Consider the following 24,008-nt stretch of genomic DNA (forward strand, 5'->3'; position numbering starts at 1 on the left):
AGCTCCTTACAGATTCCTTCTGATTTTTCTTTATTTTCTGTTTTATGTCACATTAAGACGTTTCAAATCGTCAAACCGGCAGCTTGAACTTGAAGCTTGATTTGTTTCTCTAGCCGCTGCGCGATCTGGAGAAAAACGGCCCAAACCTGCAGTACAACGTGTGGTGGAGACGGAAAGACTCCGGGGACGACTGGACCAACGTGACCACGTCTGAGACCAAATACGTTGTTCGTTACACTGAAACATATGTGCCTTACGAGATAAAAATCCAGGCCAGGAATGAGTTGGGATCAGGACCCGAGTCTAACATTGTCATCGGATATTCTGGAGAGGACAGTGAGTATAAATAAGAAATGCAACAAATATATTAAAAAAATTATAATAATTTTTGTGAAAACCTTTCGTGTTTCCAAAAACAAACTCCTGAATAAACATATCGGGCTGATGGTTCTGTTTTCAGAGCCCGCTGATTCACCCTCGGAGCTGCGGGTGTTGAAGGTTGGCAGCACCAGAGCAAACATCCACTGGAAGCCTGTAGATCTGAGTTCTGTCCAGGGGGAGTTCAAAGAGTACAGAGTGAGAACGAGGAACATTTTGAATTGAGAACTGACTCCACTGTAGACCCTCCCCTACTTTCTGACTTTTTATCCTACCCATGCGTCCTCTCTTTCGTAATTCCCAGTTGTACTACTGGCGCGAGTCCAGTCTGGTTCCAGGGCTGGTGGTGAGCAAGGAGAAGAAGACCACTGGGTTCTACACGACTGTGCCAGAGCCGTCTGGGATTCTCAAAGACTTGGTGCCCTACTCTAAATATAAGATGTTCATGGTTGTGGCCAACAGTCGCTTTGAGAGTCTACCCAGCAACAGTGTGGAATTCACCACTGCGGAGGGCGGTGAGGACCCAACGAACCACACTTTATCATAAACATCCATGTCGTATGAGAGTCATGCAACCCTTTAATTGGTATGTTCAGGTTATATACTGTAACTGTCTCTGACATTCACACTAGTTGTGTTTGAGATTTTACATTAGAGCTATGGATTCAACATGTTGGATTGACACGCAACTTTTTATGAATTGTGTGATCCTGCGAGAGCTCTGGTGGCGCCAGCTGCACATTGTCCAAAAAAAAGGCCCCCCAAAAACAAACCATCATCCTGCTACCACTTCCTGTTGTCTTCTTCGTCGTCGTCAAACTAGTAATTGCGACTCAGCATACGCCCCTGTGGTTTATGCCTTTGCTCAGGGTGATGGGAGAAGATGTCACCACCTGTGGACAGTCAATCAGGCTAACCTGTCAACAACATTTGCACTTGATGATTTTATTGTATATTTGTGTTTTATAAAAAAACAACAACATTACTTTCAGAAAATAAAACATCCTCAATCTGAACTTGAACACATTTTTGAACGGAGTTACTTTAAAAACCATGACAGTCTTTAGTTTTAGATGCATTTTAGTAAAACTGGAAAAAGACATTTAAAGCATACGCTGTCCTGTATGTTTCATATGTTTTGCTCATTCAAATATCTAATTAAAATTGATAGGGTGTGTATACGATGGATATGTTTAACATTTGCAGAACTGCTCACATAATTATTTCCTTTAAATAAACCATCCTGTGATTCAGACTAACCACAGTGCCCCCTAAAGGCTTTGACTGGACAGCACTGGTATAAAGTTGAGAGATTTGTTGTAGCCACTAGTCATTAGTAATTAGTTACAGAATTTTATGTCCAGTATTTGGTCTAACCGTGTTTCTTTGTTTCTTTTCTCATGTTCTTTTCATGTTTTTCTCTTGTGACTTGAAATATTTGCAGTTCCGGATGCTCCCAGGTTCTTCAGGATTAACCGCAGAAGTCTGGACACACTCTACTTGGAATGGGACAAACCATTAGAACCCAACGGCATTCTAATTGGATACCAACTCGTATACCAGAGAGGTGACTTCATCTACTTTGTGACTCTTCCAACTAGGCCTGGACAATATGGCTGAATATTATTGATTAGGTTTAGTTCTTTGTTTTAAATAGCTGAATTACCTACAAACTGGTGGTGTGACGTTTCCTGTTTTACCCACAATTTTCACTACAAAGAAAAAACAAAAAAAACAAAACTAAGACTGGTTGTGGGATAGTAAAAGAATTCATGAAATCCAATCATCATCTCTGCGGAGCCATTATAGCCCACTAACATTGAGAAGTTCTGATGCCACAGTAAATCACGACCATGCTCTGTGTTTGTGTCCAGTGAACGGGTCCAGACTGGGTCCCCAGCAGATCGAGACGTTCCGTCCCAACGTGACACACTTCATCCTGCGCCTGCCGGACCGGTCCGCTCGCTACAAGTTCAACCTGTCAGCGCTCACCCAGGTGGGAACGGGAGAGGTCTATGCCGAGGAGTCGCCGCACTTTACCAATGAAGGTGAGCATTGCTGACTCTGCCATTCAAAAAATAAACATTTTTAAAAAAAAATCTATTTTTAAGAAAGATGAAGTTTTGCCAAAAGGAATGGTGAAAGAGTTCAGATCAGCTGTTCATCAGTCTGAGAATATAATTTAAACTCCTTTTATAAAGTATATTCATAATAACAGATAAAGCCAAAATGACTTCAATGTCTCTTTATATTTAATTAAAAGAAGGATAATCTTCTTAATAATCAATATAAAAATCTTCATTGGTGTCACAGCCACTAAGTCTTTCTTATAATAACTGAGCAGCTTTCTGCATGTTTTCTCTAATATTCTGACAAATTACCTATGGTCAGGAGATCCAAGTCTATCAGTTTGGAAGCTCTCCTTGCCATCACCCTAATCTTTAACTGTCAATAGGTGTGAAAATCTTTGTTCTTAACTGGATGTATCATGAATACAGAACCAACAGAACTGTGACTGATAAAACTGCAGTGTTGACCCGAAGAATATCACTACTTAAACTCATGCTACTGGGTCCGGATGTTCCACTCACTGGGACACACAGGAAGCTGCGGGACAGTTAAATAACTGAATTCAGCTAATAAATACTGGAGTTTTGAATTTTCATTAATCATTTAACAGGAGAGTTCAACACAGAGTCAGAGTCAGATTTCCTTTTTTGTCTTTGTACTAAGAAAGCGCAGCTAAATTTAAAGGAAAATTAAATGATATGAGAGGATAGATGGTAAAAAGGGAATGATTTGAAAGCTTCTGTTTTTCTTTTTGCATTGATAACCGGGAGAAAGCTTACTGTCGCCAAAAGAACTTTGTTTCATAGCTCCAGTTGTCTGCAGTCAAAAGTGCAGCGGAAAGTTAAAAGTGTACAGTGCATGTTTTGCTCTTGTACACAGTGACATTATGGGTGAAAAGTATTCAGTCTGTATCTGCACAAACCCATCTAACCAGTGATTTGGGTTTGTTTTACAACCACTAAGCTAATATTTGTTGTTTATAAGTCTTCTATAGACCCAAATGTCATTGAGTTCATAATGTGGACATCAAAGTGACAAATGCAGGTTGATCCGAGTTGTAATAATCCTCAGTACAACAGCTAACTTACAGCAGAATGACTGAAGATGTTGGCCCAGTCCTCGACCCGTAGCAAGCTGAAGGAAGCTGCGCATAAAACATGTCTGCAAGCTACAATGACCTGGTGCACCTTTAGATAAAACACTGGCACAACAACGTCAAAGACAGAAAAGGTCATACAGCACCTGAACACTTAATGTTCTGGGCTCCAAACCTCGTTCTGCAAGCTGTAGATTCTTGAACTGTCACTATTTTTACATATTGCCTGCTTTTAAGCGCAGCTATTGCTGCTATTAATAAATAATGACTTGCTGCAACATGTTAAAAGTCTTTATTTCAAGAGCCGGTTACTGATGAGATTATTTTTTAAAAGTCCTGATGCATAGAAGCTTAGGACTAAGATAGAGTTGTAATTTTTTGTACTATTGGACAGATGCTATATGACTGACCTTATTGGAAATGTGTTAAATCTGGAAAGTCTAAATAGATGCCTCCTTAGATTCACTCATCTAAATTTCCATCTGTGTATATTGTATGTTTTGTGAACTTTGACCTGGTGTTTAAAAACTATTGCATAGGAATATATAAGAACAATGTTGGCAATACCTTTTTCTGTCATTAATTACATTGCGAACAGAGACAATGGTGCGCCTTGTGTGAGAGAGACCAGTTGCTTTACTAATATTTTAAAACAAAGAAAAAATGTCCATTCAGTTAAAGCTTTAAACTGGCATCAGTAACTTATAATATGGGTTAGAGTTGTTAGCAACGGGAGCATTGCTGAAACAACAGTCTCTGTGTGTGCTTCCTAAAGAATGTTGTCCTTTAACTTAAAGAGTTTAAAAATGATACCAATTTGTCAAACTCAAACACATTCCTTAGCAACAGCTGAGTTTCTACTGATGATGAAATTGTGCAAATTCGAATTAGCAAAATAAATGCGCTTTCTCATCACGAGTCATGACCGTTTCTATACAGCACGAACATAATTTTTTTGTTGGCAGCTGGCTCCACCAGAGCTCTCATAGCATCGAACAGTTTGTCAAAAGTTGAGTTTGTCATTTTAAAGTGTTGAATCCATAACTCTTCTGTGAAATCACAGACTAAAATTTCCCAAAGACGTAGCCGTTCACACGTATACAGAACTTCTCACTCCAACGCCTGAATAGGATGCAGACGCCTCCTCTGATGGCTGACAATGTGCCATAATGCCATGGTTGAAATATGAATATATCTCATACCAGAGATTACATCTGTTGCCTCCGTCGTTTGTAATGCGTAAACAGATTTATTCATTCAATTGCGAAATTGTGTTCTTTTGACAATAGCAGGACATCAACAAAGTTTTGCGTACATTTGTAATAGAAACACAGCTTGAGAGAAGTTGAAAGCTCCAGTTAACGAAACAGAATGACTCTTGTCAGCCTTCCTGTTACCTGCTGTGAGTCTTGTTCTCGCTCTCGCTCAACAAGTGTTTAGGCTGGTAAGATGTCCACCAGCCCATTTCTCTGTGCCTCACTAGTTTATACCAGTGACTCAGTGACTCTATTTTCTTGTTCCTTCCTGTCTCACCCACTCTTCTCCTGTCTTCTGTGTTTCTGCTCTTTCCACCGGCAGAAAACTTTACTGATGCTACAGATGTAGGTAATGGGGGAACAAAAAGCACAGTCTCATTGACCATTGCTGTCCAACACTGACATTTTGTTTTTATCTGTCCATCTAACAACAGCAGCAGTGTAGTCACTGTTACAGCCCTTAGCGACGGTTCTGTTGCTACCCCACTGTGGCTTCATGCAGACAGGATTTTCAGTGCTGCTCACAGCAGCATGTGAACGAATTGGCTCTGTTATGGAAGGAGGAAGCTTTATGTCAGGCTGGCAGGTTTTTTTTCTATACAAGAAAAAGAAAGAAAACACAAGAAAATTGGTGTACAAGACATTAACATGCATACACTGAAGGTTTGGAACTTGTATGTATGTCTAAATCAAATTTAGACAAGATAAAGAATAAAGAAAGAAATAATAATAATAACAATATAATAATATTGATAAAAATCTAAGCAGGCTAACTCTGCCAAGAATAAGAGCAATACAATCTAGGGGTCCATCTGCACATCATACTTATGTAAACTCATTGAAAGCACACTAATAAGGAGTTTGAAACACACTTGCGATATATTGGATGAGGAATAATGTGGCTTCCTGTCTCCGTCTGATCATCCTTCCACTTTGTTTGAAGCCGTTGTTGGGCCGCTGCTGCTGCTGTGTGTTCCCAGGGGTCTAACAGGCATGGTGTGCGTTTTACCAGTTTGGCTGCATTTGATAATGCTCTCTTTTATCATTTCTTCTAATCCATAACTGCTTTTAAATCTATTTATGCCTCTGCTTACTATAAACTTCCGTTCCTGAAACACTGGCACCTGCTGGTGCGTCTGTGTAATGCAGCCTGACTGCATCACAGTTTTGCTGTGCGATGCAAGGGAACTTTGTGTAGCAGCTAAAGGTTTTTATTTTTTTTTATTTTTGGCACTGCTTTTGTTGCTACAAAAGGAAATTAATGCTGCTGCCTCTCAACATGATGTTTTATTTATTTATTTATTTATTTAAGTGTGCAAGTTGTGGGGAATGCTGAGGTACACAACACTTGGATTGCTTAGTCATCCAGTGACTTCATTTTTATTTTTTTTTGGTTTTGAGCTTCTGCACATCTGTCATGATGTCGTCTTTATGGATCACCACTGTTCAGTGGATCATTGGCAACTTCCCACTGTGACAAGTAACGTAGCATGAAGCCATTTCCTGAAGTGACCAATGATGCCACTGAACTGTCATGGCTTAGAAACGCTGGTAATTTAGTGACGTGCTGGTTAAGGGTATGCACGAAATGCATGACAATAGCATGCTGTTTGAGGTTTGGGGTGTTGTTGTTTGGGGTGTTCCTCACATGAGTCTGGCCGCTACATCATTGTGTTCAGGTTAAAAGAACTAATGCAACTCAAACTGTTTCCTTGTAACGGTTCCACATTAATGCATGTTCTTCTGGAAACTACCGGAGTATCAGAAGACACACTAAAGGTCATACACATATTGTTATTACTCAATGTCATTTATGAAAATCTGTGCAGAGAGCTTCATTCAGATTGGTTAGATTTGTTCTAATGTCAAGCATTGAAGTTATTGGATCCAGACTGAACCCATAAGTTTTAGTTTTGTTTTTGACTTCATAGTTGAAGAAATTTGTCTTCTTATAGTGAAATTAGAAAAATTAATGACTATGGTATTTTAAACATACAGTAGCTGCTGTGTTAATTGCCAAGAAGAGCCACTTGTATTACCAATATTTCACCACCTGGTGGCAGCATTGCTGAGCTGTGTTAGTGTTTTGGCTTTCTCAGCCCTGCATGCTTCAGGTGTTTCTCAGCTTCGGCACACCTGAACGTGTCTGTGCTGCCCTTGAGGACATTCAGGAAAGGTCATTTGAATGTGGAGTTTTCAAGGAGGAAAACATCGAAAGGACTGCAGGTTCTGAGGACCAGAAAATAAAAGACACCACACACACGCACGCACGCACACACACACAAGAGAAGGGAAGTGGAAAACGAAAGGTTGTCCTGGCTGTCTTCTGTTCTAGCATCTGACTGAATGACAACAGTGACGAAATGAAAACATCTGTGGTTTGTGGGTGATTTTGTGATTGCTCCAATGATGGGAACATGATGGCGTTCAGTTCTATGCTCCATTGTCCAGAGTGTCAGTGTGTCACAGTTTTATGTGATGCTCCTTTTGCCTTGTGTTTAACCCTCTGCTCTCTCCTTCTTCCTTCCCTGTAGTTGAGCTTACGGACGCCACCCTGTCTTCTGTTTTCTCTCCTACTCCCACTCCTCTTCCTCCCCTTCCTCCTACTACCATTCCTCCCACAACAATTAGTATCACAACTCCTACCCCTCCTCCAACAACCCCTCCTACTACTACTACCACTGAGGCAACTACACCCTCCACAGTTCCTGTGCTGGTCACCACCAAACGAGTTGATCAGAATGTCTTGGGTACATTTATTTCTTACTGCTTTTCACTGAATCTCACTTTGTAGTTTTAAGGAATATGGTTGCCTTCTCCCACCTGACAAAAAACAGGAAGGTATGTCAGGAATGCATCCTGATAGGCTGTGCTGTACCTGTTGCACTAAAAACAGATATGGAATATGGGAGGATAATGTAAAGTCAACGTAACAATATTACATCTCTAATCTACTTGGTAGGTAGTCAGAGACTTGAGCTGCAAGAGTCAGCTCGTAAGGGTGTGATGTAACGATACGATGCAAAGCAAAAACTCCAGCAAGTCCACAGGTCCATAAAGATCAGAGAGCTGCCCAGTGTCCTCCTAAGATGACATAAAGTAAATTGATGAGCAAATTTGTGCAAATAAGAATATGCTATGCTATGGCACACATTAATGTTTCTTGAACTGAGTTCTTTTGGACAAACAGGAGACAGGTGCTTGATTGTTTTCACACCTGGATCTTGTCCCAATGTCTCCTCTCTGGTTACGTTTCCACTCCTGCTGTTAACTTTTATGGCTTTGCATCCTGAAGCGTACAGACATCTCTGAGCTGTTGTAGACCTTCAGACTCAGACCCTACCTTGAGAACACAATTGGCTCCTTAGATGTGTTCTGAAACCTGTGGCGATCCGTCCGGTCAAGCGTTACCTCCTGACCTGTGGAGTACACGTTCATCGTCTTGATTCAGTATTGAAAACGACAGATTTACTTTAATCTATAAATCTTTTTCATGTTTAAAGTTTTTTTTATTTCATGATTATTATTTTTTGCAAAACAACTTAAGATCCTATTTGTGAAAAGATCTATATACGTTATTTACTTAAATGAGAGGTAAGATACACAAGTTAGCAAGTTAGAACCCTGAACACTTAGCATACTGCCCAGCTCAATTCTTAAAGTTGTAGGCCACGCCTATTTGATCCTTTCTCCTAGCTGCGTGCTCTGAAAGCACACACAAACCGTTATCTGTCCGGAGAATGAGAGGTACGACATGAAAGGGAAGTTTCATGGTTCTGAAAGGGGCTGACTAGAGTCATTTTACACAATCAAAACCAGTCGGTCATTAGGGTAGGGTTAGGACACTTTTAATGCAAAGTTGACCATTTTAATAGACTTTTAACGCAATTTTGCATTAAAAGTGTCATTATTTATGACAGTGCCATGTCAGTCTTTTGCACACACCGTCAAATAAAGTGTTACATTTTTCTTCCGACCTTTAACCCTTTGCCTCTGATCCTATCCCCCAACCACCCATCTGTGTAGTAATCCCTCGGCGGGAGATCTGGAATCTGACGGTGGTCCCCAACAGTTACTACGCTAACGTCAACTGGAGTCACAACTTCCCAGCTGACAGCAAGTTTGTTCTAGAGGTCACTCTGGACAGTAAGACACAAAGCTTGTGCCAAACTTCCGAAAACATCAAAACATCAAACATATGTTTGCTCGTCTGAGAGTGAACCCCTCACAGGGATGGCACACAAAGTTTGAAGAGTAAAATTCGGACGCCTTTGTTACCAGAACATGATCTTAGTGTTGCTGTGATTGTGCTAAACATAATTTACAAATGTGTACTAAATGTTTGCTGAACTGTAGGAAATCAGAGGTACCTATTTTCTGACTGACAATAAATCAGACTAAACTTTCCTTGTTGAGGTCAATTAGAGTTGCCTGTTTGCTAAATGCCAGAATAATTAAGAGAAGATGTAAATTATTTTTGAAAACCTTTGTGAAGTTCAACATTTTGAACGTGTTTCCTCGGTATTTGGTAGAATTCCCTTTTAAACTTTATCTTCCCACAAGCTTCTCACAATATTTTTGTGGGGATTTGGGGTTCATAAGCTGCTTTGCTCACATGTATCAGTTCTAGTCTCCCAGTCATTTCCTACTGGACTAAGATCAGCGCTTTATGATGACCACTCAGCTACATTGACTTTGTTGTCCTTAAGCCACTTTATCATTTTGGCTCAAGAATCAAGAAGGCTCTTGGGGCCATTGTCCATTTGGAAAACCCATTTGCCCCTGAGCTTTAACTTCCTGGCTGATGTCATTATTATTAATATTTTATGAAGTGCTCCAGTTCATTCTGCAGAAAACCATCCAAACATGATGTGGCCGCCACAGTAACAATGAACATTATGACCATACTGGTCGGTTCTAGTTTCATGAGCACACATCTCAAGATTAGGCATTCGCTTCCAAGTACAATTGCAAAATCTAAATTGTTTTTAGATTTTGTTGAATCTAAAAACATTCATTAAGAAACCGGAAAATATAAAAACTGTTTGCGCAGATGTTCAGGGAACAAATACACCAGACTTGAAAAATGTTTCAATCACTACTCTATTTAACATACAAACTATTAATCACCACATCAGTTTGTAATGTGTGCATTTGGGATTTTTAAAAAATGTTTTCTGATTACATATTTGTATGAAATGAGGTTTCCTGCAACTTCTTGTACACATTTATAAATCATATGGTACATGTCTATGGCATTTATTTGAACTAAATAAGTCCTGAACACAAAGAAATAACTTGATAATTTAATTTCTAATATTGTGTAGACGTGAGGGGACTGTTTGGGTTTCTTATAAAAAGTCCCTCACCATGTCGTCTCTAGCTCTCTGTGCCATCTCTCTTCATGCTGCTGCCTGGCTTGGAATGCCTCCTGTTGGACTTTCACTTTACATGGGCCACTCTGACTGCTTTACATGGACTTTTATTTGAGTATGCCACTGCTCTGACCGCCCATGTTGTCATAGTAATCTGATTTCTTTCCGGAACCGGTGTTAGATGCTTTTGAATCTTTCCTTTCTGAAGCACATCCATCCCCTTTGTTTTTAAGGTCTAGAACTGGTTAAGGTTGAATTGTTTTGGATTTACAGAGACTTTATTGAGACCCATTGCATGATTTTATTTTGGTGAATATCTTTGCGTGGCAGGCAGAAAGCATTTTCGCTATGTTTATGGCTAAACAAAATTGATATTTGAAGGTGTTGAAATACATTTCCTGTAATGATCTGTCAGCTCCACACAGTACAAAATTAGAAAGTCAAGTTATGCGATAACATAAGCCAGATGTCACAAAAAACTTTAAGACAGAAGTGTAGAATTAATAAAAAAGTATGTTTCATACCTCCCTTGTATTTTCAATAGGTATTTTTAATCTCATTGAAACACATAATTTGTTTTATTGAGTATGATTGTCCAGGACAAAGCGATAATTTCTGAAATCAACTTGATGAAGGAACTAAATAACCCGGAGCAAAACCTGCCATATTTTAGAGCTGAAGAGTATACCAGTAACCTAGTTAGTAGGTTCAGCTAGGTTACTGGTAGCTGGTAGATTATTGCGCTGCAATAATACTTTTGGGCACTTAGAGGAACTTTCACTGCCCCGACTTCACTACAATCAAGACCCAAGTTTTTAGGTGGACTACAGTTCGCTTTTTTTGGTCTGCATCAGTGTTCGATTACGGATTAACCCCTTCCCAAACGAACCTGACTTTCTAGGCAAACGGAGCTGGAGTTGGATTAAGCCTTTCACGCTGAGCGTGAAAAATGTCAGGGGAGCGGGAGAATTTGTCCCGTCAGACCGTCAGTTTCCAAAACCACACAAAAAAAGACCCTGTAAAAGTGCATACAGGGTCAGTGAGAGTGTGCACAGAATAAAAAAAAATTGTGGGGTCTAAATGACCCTGTCTCTTAAACAGGGCTGGTGGTAATGGAATATTTCTTTCCATAAGCAAACACCACTTTAAGTTGTTCAGTTTATAGATGCAGGCGCATGTAGCATGTTTCAAAATGTGTTTTGTAAAATGAACGGATTTAGGAGCGGCCATATTGAAACGTGAAGTAGGCCTTAAAATTCCTAACTGGAAGTAGTCTGAGTCCGACTTCGGGGAACGTTCCGGTGGATTTTTACGACTGGGAAGTTGAAATTTCTGAGTTCTAACTACAAAGGGACTGAAGCATTATTCTTAAAATTTTTTGTACGCTTTCTTTCCTCAGACTATGACTGTATGAATAGGAGAATGAAGGTTTTCTGTTTCTTGTCCAGTTTGAGCCCTGAATGCACCCCGGCCCCTAAACGGATCGGGAAGGAAGAAATGAACAAAAGGGGAATGATGGGATTGATTTGCTGCTCCTTTAATCCCATGTGCTTTCCAGGGTCAAGTCTAAAAGCTTTGACTCTTAGAAAGCCTACCTGGCAACGTCCTTCATCCCATCATAATTATCATCATCATCATCCATTTATGCTCCCCTGAGTATTTTCCGGATGGGAATGCAGACTGAGTTCAGGTCTTGGAGATGAGATCAGCTGAGAGATTGTGGATAACCAGAAACTTCCTGTGGTGTCCTTCACTTCCACAAGGTCAACTTAGAATCTGAGTGGACTCAGACTGATTTATTTTTCCACAACCTCGATAGAGGCGCACCGATGTATTTCGGTATTGTGTGTCTGTGCATGTGAACTGCATGTCTCCCGCGTAGAATGGCTTTGAGCTGATGTTGTCAGATGACATCACGCCTTTGAAATGGTTGACCACGTGGCGCCTGATGTCATCAGCTAATACTCCCTTCTGTTTGCTGCCACTTCCGAGTCATGACATGTCGCTCGTCCCCAGTCATGACTGGCATGCCGTCCTGCCCCAAAGATGCAAATGATAGTGCTGCTCTGTTCTGATTGGACTTTCAGAATATTAAAGTGTGACTGTGAGAATAACTTCACATCAACAATGCGTTGCCACCCAAAACCTTCACTTTTGTCTAATAAAGCTGGACGAAAACCAGACCCATAGCTGCAGTTTAATTTGACACAATGCTGTTTCTTTGAAGTAGCCTTGTGCTTCTGTATTATTCCCCGTTTTTATTAGAATCTTTCTTGAGAATTGGGCCCTTTGGAAACAATTTACTTTCTACAAGAAGTGTAATTTATTTTCGCTAAAGTAAACATGCCAAAGGTACATGAATGTATCTTTTTTATCTGTGATGGCAATGCATTGTTCTCATCAGCAAACCGTTTACTCACACTGCGCTTTGCAAACCTGGTCTCTCTGTTGAAGCACTTTGTGACGCCGTGATCTCAGCTGCACACGACAGCCATCGCTGTTCAGTCATAGTGACACCTCCGGAGTGTGATTGGCACCTTTCTTGTGTCTCCAAGGCAACAAGACAGTGACAGTTGAAGAGGTGAAACAGCCGCCCGTTAATCTGAAGGCTCTGATCGCTGGTGAGAAGTACCATCTGAGGGTTTACTCCCAAGAGCTCAACAGTGTCAGCAGCAAATCTGTCACCTTTAAAACTAAAGCAGGTGAGAGAAGAGCTGCTTTCAGACCGGTGGGCTGATCCAGATGCCTTTCTGTCTCTGTAGTGTCAAAGGTAGCTCAGTGGAAGCTGGGTGAGTTAGCATGGCTACTCTTTCTCACATGGTAAATTTCTCTCTGGGAGAAGAGGGTTTAAGCAGCCTGACAATGCTTACTGATTTTCCGTTGTTTAGTTTTGTGACACTTTTACCCAGCTGAAAGCGTAACCAGCTGATTGTCGACACCAAAAAAACGTCTGCAGATGATTTTGGCCTAATGAAATTTAAGGAAACTTAAAACAGCCCAATCCAGCGTAGGGGTGGACATCGACAAACGCACAAACAGCTTGTTCAGCTTGTAAAAACTTAAAATGGACATGTTAGATAGATAGATAGACAGACAGACAGATAGATTTTATTACAGACTCAAAGTCCAAATTACATAAAAAAGAAAACAAAAACTATAAAAGAATCAAAGGTACAATAAAAACCAACTCCTAACCAGTCATAAGGCAATCATACCAATGTCTCCAGAGTACAGATGAGTATTTTACTGCACTATATTTAACATTAGTCAACAGTAGCATAATTCTATTATTAGACTCGTTTGAACGACAAATAAATTTATACATAAGCTTTCTTAAAACAGCCATCAAAGTGCTGACGTGAACAAACAGTTCACTGGCACTGGTCCATCTGGGTTTATTTAACAAAAGTCTTAATGCATCATTATAGGTCACCTTCAATCTTTGAAGACTGGCTTTTTCAAAGTTGCACCACAAATGTGCAGTATACAGTGATGTACAATATGACCTAAACAAGTTCAGTTTCGCTTCATCGGAACAGAATCCAAACTTAGGGAGTGTATAACATTCGAACCTGACGGTAAATGTCCTCATCATCTGACACATGGTCTGTCAACACATGGCCAAGATATTGTACTTCATTTGAGACATTCAATAAAGTCCCAGACAGTTTGAAATTTGGAAATACTCTATTTTTGTCCTCCTTAGTGCGACAAATCAAGATGATACTTTTTGATGGATTGAATTTAACATCAAGTAATTCACCATATGCTGAACATTAAGCAGCTTCTGAAGACCAGCTGAACTTGGACTAAAAACCACTATGTCATCAGCATACATTAAATGATTAATTATAGTATCACCAACCATACAGCCAGTTCTACACAGGTTTAGCTGCTTAGAGAGGTCATTCATATAAAAATTAAACAACATAGGAGATAAAATGTTTCCTTGTCTGACTCCATTACCGACACAAAAGGATGCAGACACACAGTTGTCCCATTTGACCTGCATAGTTTGATTAGCATACCAGTAGGACAGACATCTCACTATATATTTGGGCACACCAGCTTGGAACAATTTTAAAAATAGTTTTCTATGATTTACACGATCAAAAGCCTTAGTGGCGTCTAAAAAACAGAAAAACTGTAGAATTTTTGCTGTTATAATTATTCAGTAATTCTTTTAGGCCATATATACACATATCAGTGCCATGTTTGGACTTGAACCCAAATTGATTGTCTGTAGATAAAACTATCTTTGCAAAGTTTGGCAAAAGAATTAGATCAAAGACTTTAGACAGTGTACTAGCTAGGGCTATAGGTCTATAGTTATCAGAGCTGTCAATTTTACCAGCTTTGTTTTTATTCACAGGAAGTAGAAGAACATTCATCAAGGTTTCAGGAATAAAACCATGCATAATAAAGCCAGTGAAAGGCAAGAAGAGGGACAACCCTTCAACTTGCAAATTGGAGATGTTCAGCTGAAATAAGATCCATTTCTATAGATTTATTTACAGACAGTTCTTTAATTGCTTGATAGACCTCATGTGTTTTGATAGTTTCTACAGTACTAACCTTGTTCACTCTGTACACAGGTAAATAACTTGCTGTAGTGGTGTTGCCAAACATCTACAATCATATTCACCCCAGAAACACCATCGACAGTGCAAGGGAGAGAGGATTTACTATTATTGATAGCTTGCAATATTGTTTATTAATATCAGGATGCAAAGTAAGATTTCTGCATCACAGTAAAAATAGCTGTTTGAGGTCATTCTTTTCCTACTGGGTCTACGAGGAATTTGTCTCCATAGACTCTGATTTTGTCCGACAAGATTTCAAAAGAAAAAAAAAACTGTTTATATATAATTAATTTTACAACTTTTACAATGCATTGACAATGTAAATGTTTTAAAACTATTGATAAATTCAATTATGTAGAGCATTTGTATGCATACATTATTGCTTCAAACACCTCTTGTAATAACATGGCTGTACAGCCTAGTGTTTGGAATAGGACCTCAGCATTTGAGGATTTTAGCTAAATGCTAAGGAATATAACTCAGGCCCTTTCTAAAATCACTTAAAACTGCCCATTTGAACAGTTCAAACATGCATTGTTACGCACAGTGGGAACCATCTCATAGTTACGGTCTTACTTATCTTGGCTGTTGGGAAGTGAGTGCCAAGAATAATGAAAGGCGTTTCCTACCAAACACCAGCAAATAGCAGCATCAAGCAGCATCGCACTGAGGTAGTTCATCTTCCCAAGCTGCATTTTTGTTCAGATATTTTAGAAATCCTTTACAGGAAAAATAATTTGAAGTTACATTCCACAGAAAAACCCTTGAATACTGAACCGCATAGCAGGGGCTCCACTGTATGTTCTGCCTTTTTCTGTCGTGGTATAAAAGGTCAGCTGGAAAAAGGCCCAGTGCTACCTGAAGCTGAAAGAGACTCTGACTCTTTCAGCTTCAACAATGGCTGCCTACTTGGGACCAGGACAGATATCTAGTTGAACTTCAACTGTAGTTTGAATTAGCTAGGCATGCATATCTGTTGGTTAAGATGTAACAAACATAACTACTGCCTAACTGCTTTATTGTTTACGAGTAAATGACTTTTGTTTGTTGGGTGTGTGTGGATGCGTGTGTGTGTGTGTTTGTATGTGAAAATGAGAATGAACAAAACTGACCTAAAACAGAGTTTTTAAAGACTTGCGCTGATGATGGAAATATATTTGATCAGCCGCCACACTGACTGCAACGTCTGTTTGTTGCTAATCGTTATCATTCATATAAGAAGAACAGTTCATTGAAACAACATGAAAAAATGAACATGGTGATATTACAGTATCTGTTTGGAAATCCGGCATAAGCAATGTGATTTGTGCTGTTTAACTCTCTGCCTTCCAAACTCAACAGAATATGGATCAAACTATTGATATGCTGCATTTTATGAGGTAACCCAACAAAAAGTAGTGTGTAGTTATGAAATGAAAGGAAAATTGTTAAAAAATAAAACGGCAAATAAAAATCAACTGAAGGACGCCATTGGATTCACTTCTATTGAGTCAGTGGTTTAGTGGTCTGCCACCACCATGTTTCTCGGTATTCTGGTATTCAGTGTTAGTTCAAATTAGTTTTTACATTTCGGTAAACAAAGAAACAACACTGATCGGACCGGAGCACCTTGTTCCAGCTTTGCTGTGTCTCATGGCAGATGCCAGTTGTCTGAATCAACTCTTCTGATGGCTTTCTTTCAACAATGGCTCCCTTCTTGAAACACAACCCAGATTTATCGAGCGGTGATTAACCAACTGTAACGGTATCAGTACATAATGCAACCTCTGACTTGGTTTAATCACTGTTTGGAGTTATCAAGGTTCAGTTTTACACTACTTCTGGTCATGTAGGTTGACAGATCATCGTCACCAGCTGTGCTTCCATTGACCACATAGTCACACAATTTGACATTTTGAAAATAAAGTTGTTTCACGGAAACACTGCAATTTCGAAAAAAATTATTTGCTGGTTTTTTTTTTTTTTGGGCCGTATCAGAAGTGGTTTATCTCGCAAAACTGCAACGGAAACACTTTTTTCCCCTCACATGATCAACATGTCGCAGATATTGCCTCTGTCGGAAATCAACAAGAAGAAGACAGGAAGTAGGTGTGGGATCCTGGAGCAGCGTGTTTTTTTAATGAGCGTGAGCAAGATCATTAGCATGGGCTTTTAATTACGTTTTTTATTTAATGGAGACAATTGTGAAATTGTGCTTTTCTGACATTAGCAGGGTACTGACAGTTTTGCACATGTTTGTCATGGAAACGCAGCTGTTGTAAATGATGAAATATATTTGATATTTATAAGCAAACAACCGATGATAAATCATCTCAACCTGAGCTCTGCTGCAGCTTCACGTCGTAAAGACCGCTCATATAATACCTCAGTAAAATAAAAAAAATAAAACCAAAAACAGGCTTTATAATTTTGCTATGTCTAAGGGAGCATTAGGGAGGCTTATGGGTAATATAAATGACAAAATTCATAAAATTGTTTGAGTGTACGTTAAATCTTGTAGAGAAAGAAGATTTCTGCTGCTGTGGATGAATGTAATTCTTAAGTAATTGAGCAATGTGACAAGATATGAGAAAACTACAACTGATGCTGAAAACTCTCTCTCTCTCTCTCTCTCTCTCTCTCTCTCTCTCTCTCTCTCTCTCTCTCTCTCTCTCTGTGTGTGTGTGTGTGTGTGTGTGTGTGTGGGCGTGTGTGTCCAGCTCACATAGACCAGGTAGACATAGCCACTCAGGGCTGGTTCATTGGCTTGATGTGTGCCATTGCCCTCATTATACTGATCCTCCTCATTGTCTGCTTCATCAAGAGGAGTCGTGGAGGCAAATACCCAAGTAAGGCTATAAATTTACTCTATTCAAAGTGTTTTCAATCATTCATATGTTTTTGTTGGATAATCTCTGCAGCCCTCTGAATATTTGATTTGTAGAGAAAAATCCTTTTGCTGTTTATCTCAAACAAGAAATACTGAACGGTTTTCTGACTAATAAACATGTTTGATTATGTACACAAAAGCCAGACTTACTGGATCACGTAACGGGTAACATTACATTAAATCTGAGGTAATAAAAGTAATTTCATTCATAGGTGTAATTATTTTTGGTTCAGACTGTATTATTTTGCCTTACATTGTTTTTTTATGGTTGTTTTCTTTTTTCTAGACTCATGCTGGTCAACAGTCATGCAATTGCATTTCTCTGTGTTTTATATGTATTTTACATCTAACTGGAATTCTATTAAAGTAATTAATAGACGTCTGTCTACATACAGTATGATGGAGAAACATTTAGGTCTCCGGCTTGGACTCCAAAACTATTCTTCTCTATTCTAGATTGGCAGATGTTGTCAAATTGATTTTGAAATACTTTCCTTTTTAGATCAAACTAAAAGAATATCTCTTTGTTGACACAATCACAAACGCATACATCAGAAAATGGGCGTCTGATGGCCTGAACCCTTGGAAGAAGAGAATGCAGAGTTGTAATAATGTTTTGCAGTTTCTGTAATGTCTAGGTCCCGGCTTCTTGACTGGTTTCACAAAATACCTCGGTAGGTGCCGTGACGGATCAGACATGAAACTAATAGAAAGGGGCTTAACATGATGCAGACAGAGTAACACCAGGTCTTCTTCTTTTTTGTGAGTGAAGAATTAATGACAGATGATCTTACAAAATGCCTCTAATACAGACTCCAGCTGCCCCCCGAGTTACTGATGTGGTCAGTCTGACAGGGAGCAATTGCAAATTAACAACGCATATTTTCTCTTTTTAATCAGCAGTAACTAAATAACCCATCTTTAAACTACACTTTTATGATTTACACTGAAAGAGAATCACAGTAAAGTGTTCGTTAACATTTTATTTGACGGGGTGTGCAAGACACTGTCATGACACTGTCATGAACATGAAGGAGTCTTTATGAATGTCTATGATTGTTGCCGTGAAGTGTCATTCGGTAAATAATGACATCATTGATGCAAAGTTGCCTGGAAAGTTGCATTTAAAGTCCATTTAAAGTCCCAACTTTGCATTAAAGTGTCAATATTTACAAAATAATTCAAAGTTGACACTTTTAACTGACTTTTAATGCAACTTTTAGAACAACTTTGCATTAAAAGTGTCATTATTTACCGAACGACACTTCATGACAACAGTCATAGACATTCATAAAGACTCCTTCATGTTTATGACAGTGTTATGTCAGTCTAATGCACACCCCGTCAAATAAAGTGTTACCAAGTGTTCTCTTCATTTGTTAACTTCATCAGATTACCTGATGTGAAATCGTGCTTGGTCAGGAATGTCAGAAGGTATTCGGCCCCAAACTGATTTCTCTCATATTTATTTTTTCAGATCATCAAACAATGTTCAATTTCAGGCAAATGTAACCTCGGTAAATATCAAATATATTCTTCACAGGATGATAATAGTCATAAAAATAAAAAAAAGGCTATCCTATCTGGGAAAATAATCGTCCGCTAAACCTGGAGACGCTGCCTGGCGTGCATCCTTAGAAAGTATTAAATTAGTCTATCTAAAATTATGGCCTTAAAATGTCTTGAATGAATTAAAAACTGTAAGTTGGCCTTAAATACCTTAATTGCAGGTCTTAAATTTGTATTGACAGGATTATTTAATCTTTTGTATTCTATGTATTGTTTTTGTTTTTTTCTCGGTGAAATTTTTTGTCAGGCTAAAGTTTGAGTTGCACTCAGACATTTTCACCTTCTTTCTGTGACTCAAAGCGGTTGAGGCTAACGCTAACTCACAAAGGGCTAATCTAACCAATAAGAAAAACTAGTCCTTTCTCTCATTGGTTTTCCCTTAATAACACTCCATCAACTGAAAATGGCTTTTTTTCGTATAAACTCCACTTATTGTCTGATATTAAGGTTTATTTGACGATGTAAGTCATTTAAGTGTGACCAAAAAACAGAAAAGAAAAAAAAAAACAGTTGGGTTTTTATACTGACCCCAAAACGCTACCAATACATGAACTTTACCAACTGTGGAACTTTGAGTAAACCTTTTTTTCTTTCTTTTATTTTTTTTATCAGTTCGTGACAAAAAGGATCTTCCCCTGGATCCAGTGGATCAGAAAGATCAGGATGGATCCTTTGATTACCAGTAAGTATAAACAACGAGCTCATTGCTTTCACTGTGTATCACATAAAGTTAGTCGTTTGTATAAAACTCTTTTCAAAGTAGCATCATGGATCACATTAAACAAGCAGAAACACTGTTTCACTTTGTGGGAAAAGGAAATCTGACAGTCATTTTACTGACTATATCTGATAAATACCATATGACTATTTGCATTACTTTATGTATACATGCCAAGGCACCTGATCAGTGAAGCAACAGCTCCTCTATTTTAAAGTTGGGAAGCAAATGGAAATAATCTCAACATTTTCTGAAATCAAACAAACTCCTTCTTCAGAATCCGTAACCATAGCAACAGCAGTTGTGAGCGCTACAGCTGCAGGCTCCACATCTTCCTTAAATTGGCTCTCAAAATTACTCAGCTAAATAAAAAACTAACAACAAAAACAACATAATTAACTATCAGAATATATTAGAAATGACCAAATAATTACAAGTGGCTATCGGAACTTTATTAGGAATAATCATGAAAATCTGAAAACATCTGAAAATGCTCCAAAACGTCGATAAATCATGTCTGCTCTGCGTATGAAATAGCTACATATTGTCCTTCATGGTGCCTAGACCATGGAAACCAGCCAGCCAATCAGTGATGATCTCTCACTAGTTCTGAGTTGCAACTGAACACCGTTCTACAAAATTCAATAATATGCGGCTTTAGAATAAAACTAGAGTTTTAGACCGCGTTCATACAGAACAGTTCCTGCTGTCTCCTCCGTCATGATCCAAGCAGCAATAAACTATCGCTGTTCAGAAAACCTTTACAGCAGTAGATGAGGAAACAATAGCTGGCTCACATCAGGCCTGCTGTGTGAACTGTGTGTTGTAGCCGTTTTTGTAAGTGATGTGTCTTTTGGTTCTTTCAGGTTCCACTGATCTCTGTGGTCTTGTCCTTTTGTTTTGTATCATCTAGCATCTTCTTTAACCTAATATGGCTTTTATTAAACATGCGTAATCTGTGGTTAATAAACTCCAGCTCGTTTTGAAGAGTGGCACCATAACATTTACCCTTAACTGTGTGCATTGGAGCTTCCACAAACCTTCCTGGTTTTGCCTCTCATATTGTTTTTATTATTGTTATTGTTATTATTAAGTAGCTTTGGTTTTGTGGAATAATTAATGTTGTAAAAACCTCAGAAAATCTGTTTCCAAGGGAGACCGAGGTAAATCTAAAGGTAATAAATGATCTGCGGATTTGCTCTTTTGTGTTAACACAATTAATCTGTTCCGATTAATCAAGTTTAGTTTATTAATCAACTCTGTACGTTACACACCATTACTGCTAAGATTTTTGCTTCTTTTGATCCCAGATCAGACGTTAATTTTGGTTGAAGTCCCTCCATTTAACCCGGTGTGTGTGTGTGTGTTGGTGTGTGTGGAAGGTTTCCCGCGCATGCACAGAGCGGAGCTCGTGTTTTTGTCATTTCTATCTTTTTCTCTGCACCTCTTCTGCCCTCACTGTTCCCCCTCCCACGATTCCTCATACTTCATCCCTTTCTCTTCCAAATGCGGAAATGGTTCATCTGTCCGCGACAGGAACGAAAATGAAAACAGGTACATTGGTGCCGGCACGACTTGTGCATGTTGTGGGGCTGGACGCTTTTTTTGGGGGGGTGGTTGCATTCAGGGGATGGTGATGAAAGCTTGATCAACCGGAGCTTGGACTGGAAGACCAAAGAGCTTGCAATGTTGGATCTTCAGTCAGATTGCAAAGAGGAATCTGTGTTTATGTCAGCTGGATGACTTTAGATGGATTCTTTGCTATGTAGTATTTAGCATAACGATACGAAAATGTTGGTGAACAACGTAGCTGTTTGTAGACGGACGGAGAAGGTAAGTTCTCTCTTTAGCTCAGGTGAAAAAAAAGAGGTGACAGTTTGCATGGATTTTGCTTCCGTTTTTAAAAATTCATATTTTCTTTGTCCTAAGGTAAAAAAAAACAAAAAAACAACATATTTCTAAATACTTAAACACGCTCTTAATTCTATTCCAGCTTAATTTGCATTAATAGTCTTTTTAAATCTGTTGCGCTTAAAAAGGTCTCCAAAAGGTTGATGCAAGTTTTTACCTTTTTTTTCTTATTCAGTTCAGACATTTGATATTACTTAAGTTACTTTTAGTCTGACCACCAATATTAGTTTTCTGTTTGAATTGTTTGTTACAATTTGGCAGTAAAACAAAAATCCCAAAGTAAAAGCTTCAATACAAGCTCAATTGAAACTTTAGCTTTTTTAATTAAAAAAAAAATCTGTTTTTTTATTTATTTAACAATAATCAGACAGGAAGGGTACAAGGACTTGTGACAAAGGAACCGAGGTCTGGAGTCGAAGTCGCCACAGAGACGTTATTTGTCCTTTTTCAAAACATCTGATTATAGGAATCACATCAGAAAGTCAATTTTATATGAACAACAGATGCTGCGGATGGTAAATGACACCAGAATAAAACGTCCCTGCCACTAGTTCGTTTGGAGAGAAAAAAAACTATTGAACGTATCACAAATTGTCATGTCTTCTATATTTATATTTCTTTTCTAACTTGTAATTTCATGGGAATAATAAAAGCTCTTGTGCGCTATTAAGTCTCGATGGCGGCGCGCTGCTGAGCCCTCCATCCCACTGCTTTCCCAGTAACAGTGGATTTGCTTCGGTTTCATTCTGTTATGCTCATCGATCTCTGCATGCGACGCATCTCTTGGAATGTCCCACGCTCGTCAGGTTGGAATTTTTGTATTTAAAAAGGGAAAACATGATTTTTAAATAATTTGACAACTTATTTGTTTTGAGAAGAGATGAGGAAAATAGTATCTGCTAGACTTCAGAGGAAGAGGATGAACTTCTGGGACTCATTTTATTTGTAACCAATCAACACTAGAGGTCACTGTTTCCCCCTTTTTTTTCCCCTTTTTGTTTTTTTTTTACCCATGCACCAAAAGTCTAGGTTTCAGCAGATGGTATTTTTTTTCTGCACAATTTGCAAACAATGAGAAAGCCAAGCAATTTTCTCTGGCTGTAGTTTGCCTAAAAGTATAAATAAATATGGGCGAACAGAAACATAATTTCTTATTTAAATTTGTTCCTAGAGAGATGCTATTTGTGCCCTGCGACAGACTGGCGACCTGTCCAGGGTGACCCTGCCTCTCGCCCGGAACGTTAGCTGGAGATAAGCAGCAGCACCCCTCCTGACCCCACTAGGGACAGGGTGTTAGAAAAATGGATGGATGGATGGAGATGCTATTTGCATATTTTCAGGACAGTTCTTTTGTTTCTGGTTCACCAGGTGGCAGCATGTCGACACTTTGCCCTCATTTAACTCTCAAAAAAAACCTTGTGATTGTCACAGGAAAATAGCAATAAAACACAAACCTGTGAAATATTTCAAATGACTGAACAGTTGATTAAAAATATAAAAATACAAAGAGGTTGATTGTCTTTTTTAATTGTGAAATATTTTCTTATAACAGAGCTGCACTTTCATAAACTTCACATTTATTGTGCTGCAACACAACCTTGCTTGCCCTGCTCCATCTTTGTTTTATGGTTTATTGAAACGAAAATTGATTTGTAAATAGACCAGAGGGAGGTTTAGAATATCTTATTAAATCATGGTAGCTGAAAGAAAAATTGTGCGTGAATTAAATTGTGAAGGAGTTGGAGAACAGCAGCACATAAAGATGTATCCAGTACATAATTAATCTGTTGAGGCAGTGGTGACGATAAGAGAAGCATTTGGGTTGCGTGGATTATCCAGAACCAGTTTTCAAAAAAATGTGGGACAAAGTGAACCAGAAAAATGATTCTTCTCCAGCAATCATTACATCGTATGCCTTTGAAGCCTCAGCATTTAACTTGTATAAAAATAGTAATTTTTTTTTTACATTTTGTTTAAATGTTGTGATAGTAACAAATAGTCTGTGAAATTTGTTTTAGCTCCTCTGCTTTCTCCCAGAGTTCCCAGGGAGAACTCTGGGAACCCTGGTTCCCACTCTGATTGGAGGAGCCTGGAGGAGGGTCTTAGTGCTGTCAATCATCCCCATGTGTGTACAGCTCACCCCCCCCCACTCCCTTTTTTGCTCTTTACTACACTAAACTAAT

The 24,008-nt window shown here is 38.8% G+C and overlaps 1 protein-coding gene across 31 annotated transcripts in view; it reads left to right on the forward strand.

Annotated features, from left to right (window-relative positions):
- Positions 1-24,008, forward strand: part of nfasca (neurofascin homolog (chicken) a) — a 104,020-nt gene that overhangs the window by 77,775 nt on the left and 2,237 nt on the right. For 11 of the 31 annotated variants that reach the window (XM_028003610.1, XM_028003611.1, XM_028003613.1 and 8 more), the window contains 13 exons: positions 114-336; positions 461-576; positions 683-893; positions 1,823-1,945; positions 2,253-2,426; positions 5,123-5,149; positions 7,335-7,550; positions 8,827-8,946; positions 12,731-12,877; positions 17,458-17,586; positions 18,266-18,301; positions 19,809-19,878; positions 21,451-21,468. In XM_028003610.1, the coding sequence (XP_027859411.1) occupies positions 114-336; positions 461-576; positions 683-893; positions 1,823-1,945; positions 2,253-2,426; positions 5,123-5,149; positions 7,335-7,550; positions 8,827-8,946; positions 12,731-12,877; positions 17,458-17,586; positions 18,266-18,301; positions 19,809-19,878; positions 21,451-21,468 (1,610 nt within the window). Of the gene's footprint in view, positions 1-113; positions 337-460; positions 577-682; positions 894-1,822; positions 1,946-2,252; positions 2,427-5,122; positions 5,150-7,334; positions 7,551-8,826; positions 8,947-12,730; positions 12,878-17,457; positions 17,587-18,249; positions 18,302-19,808; positions 19,879-20,780; positions 21,469-24,008 lie in introns of those variants that run through there. The other 20 variants (XM_028003623.1, XM_028003635.1, XR_003593690.1 and 17 more) reach the window with 19 other exon arrangements.

Source organism: Xiphophorus couchianus, chromosome 20 (genome assembly GCF_001444195.1).
Source record: "Xiphophorus couchianus chromosome 20, X_couchianus-1.0, whole genome shotgun sequence".
NCBI lineage: Eukaryota > Metazoa > Chordata > Actinopteri > Cyprinodontiformes > Poeciliidae > Xiphophorus > Xiphophorus couchianus.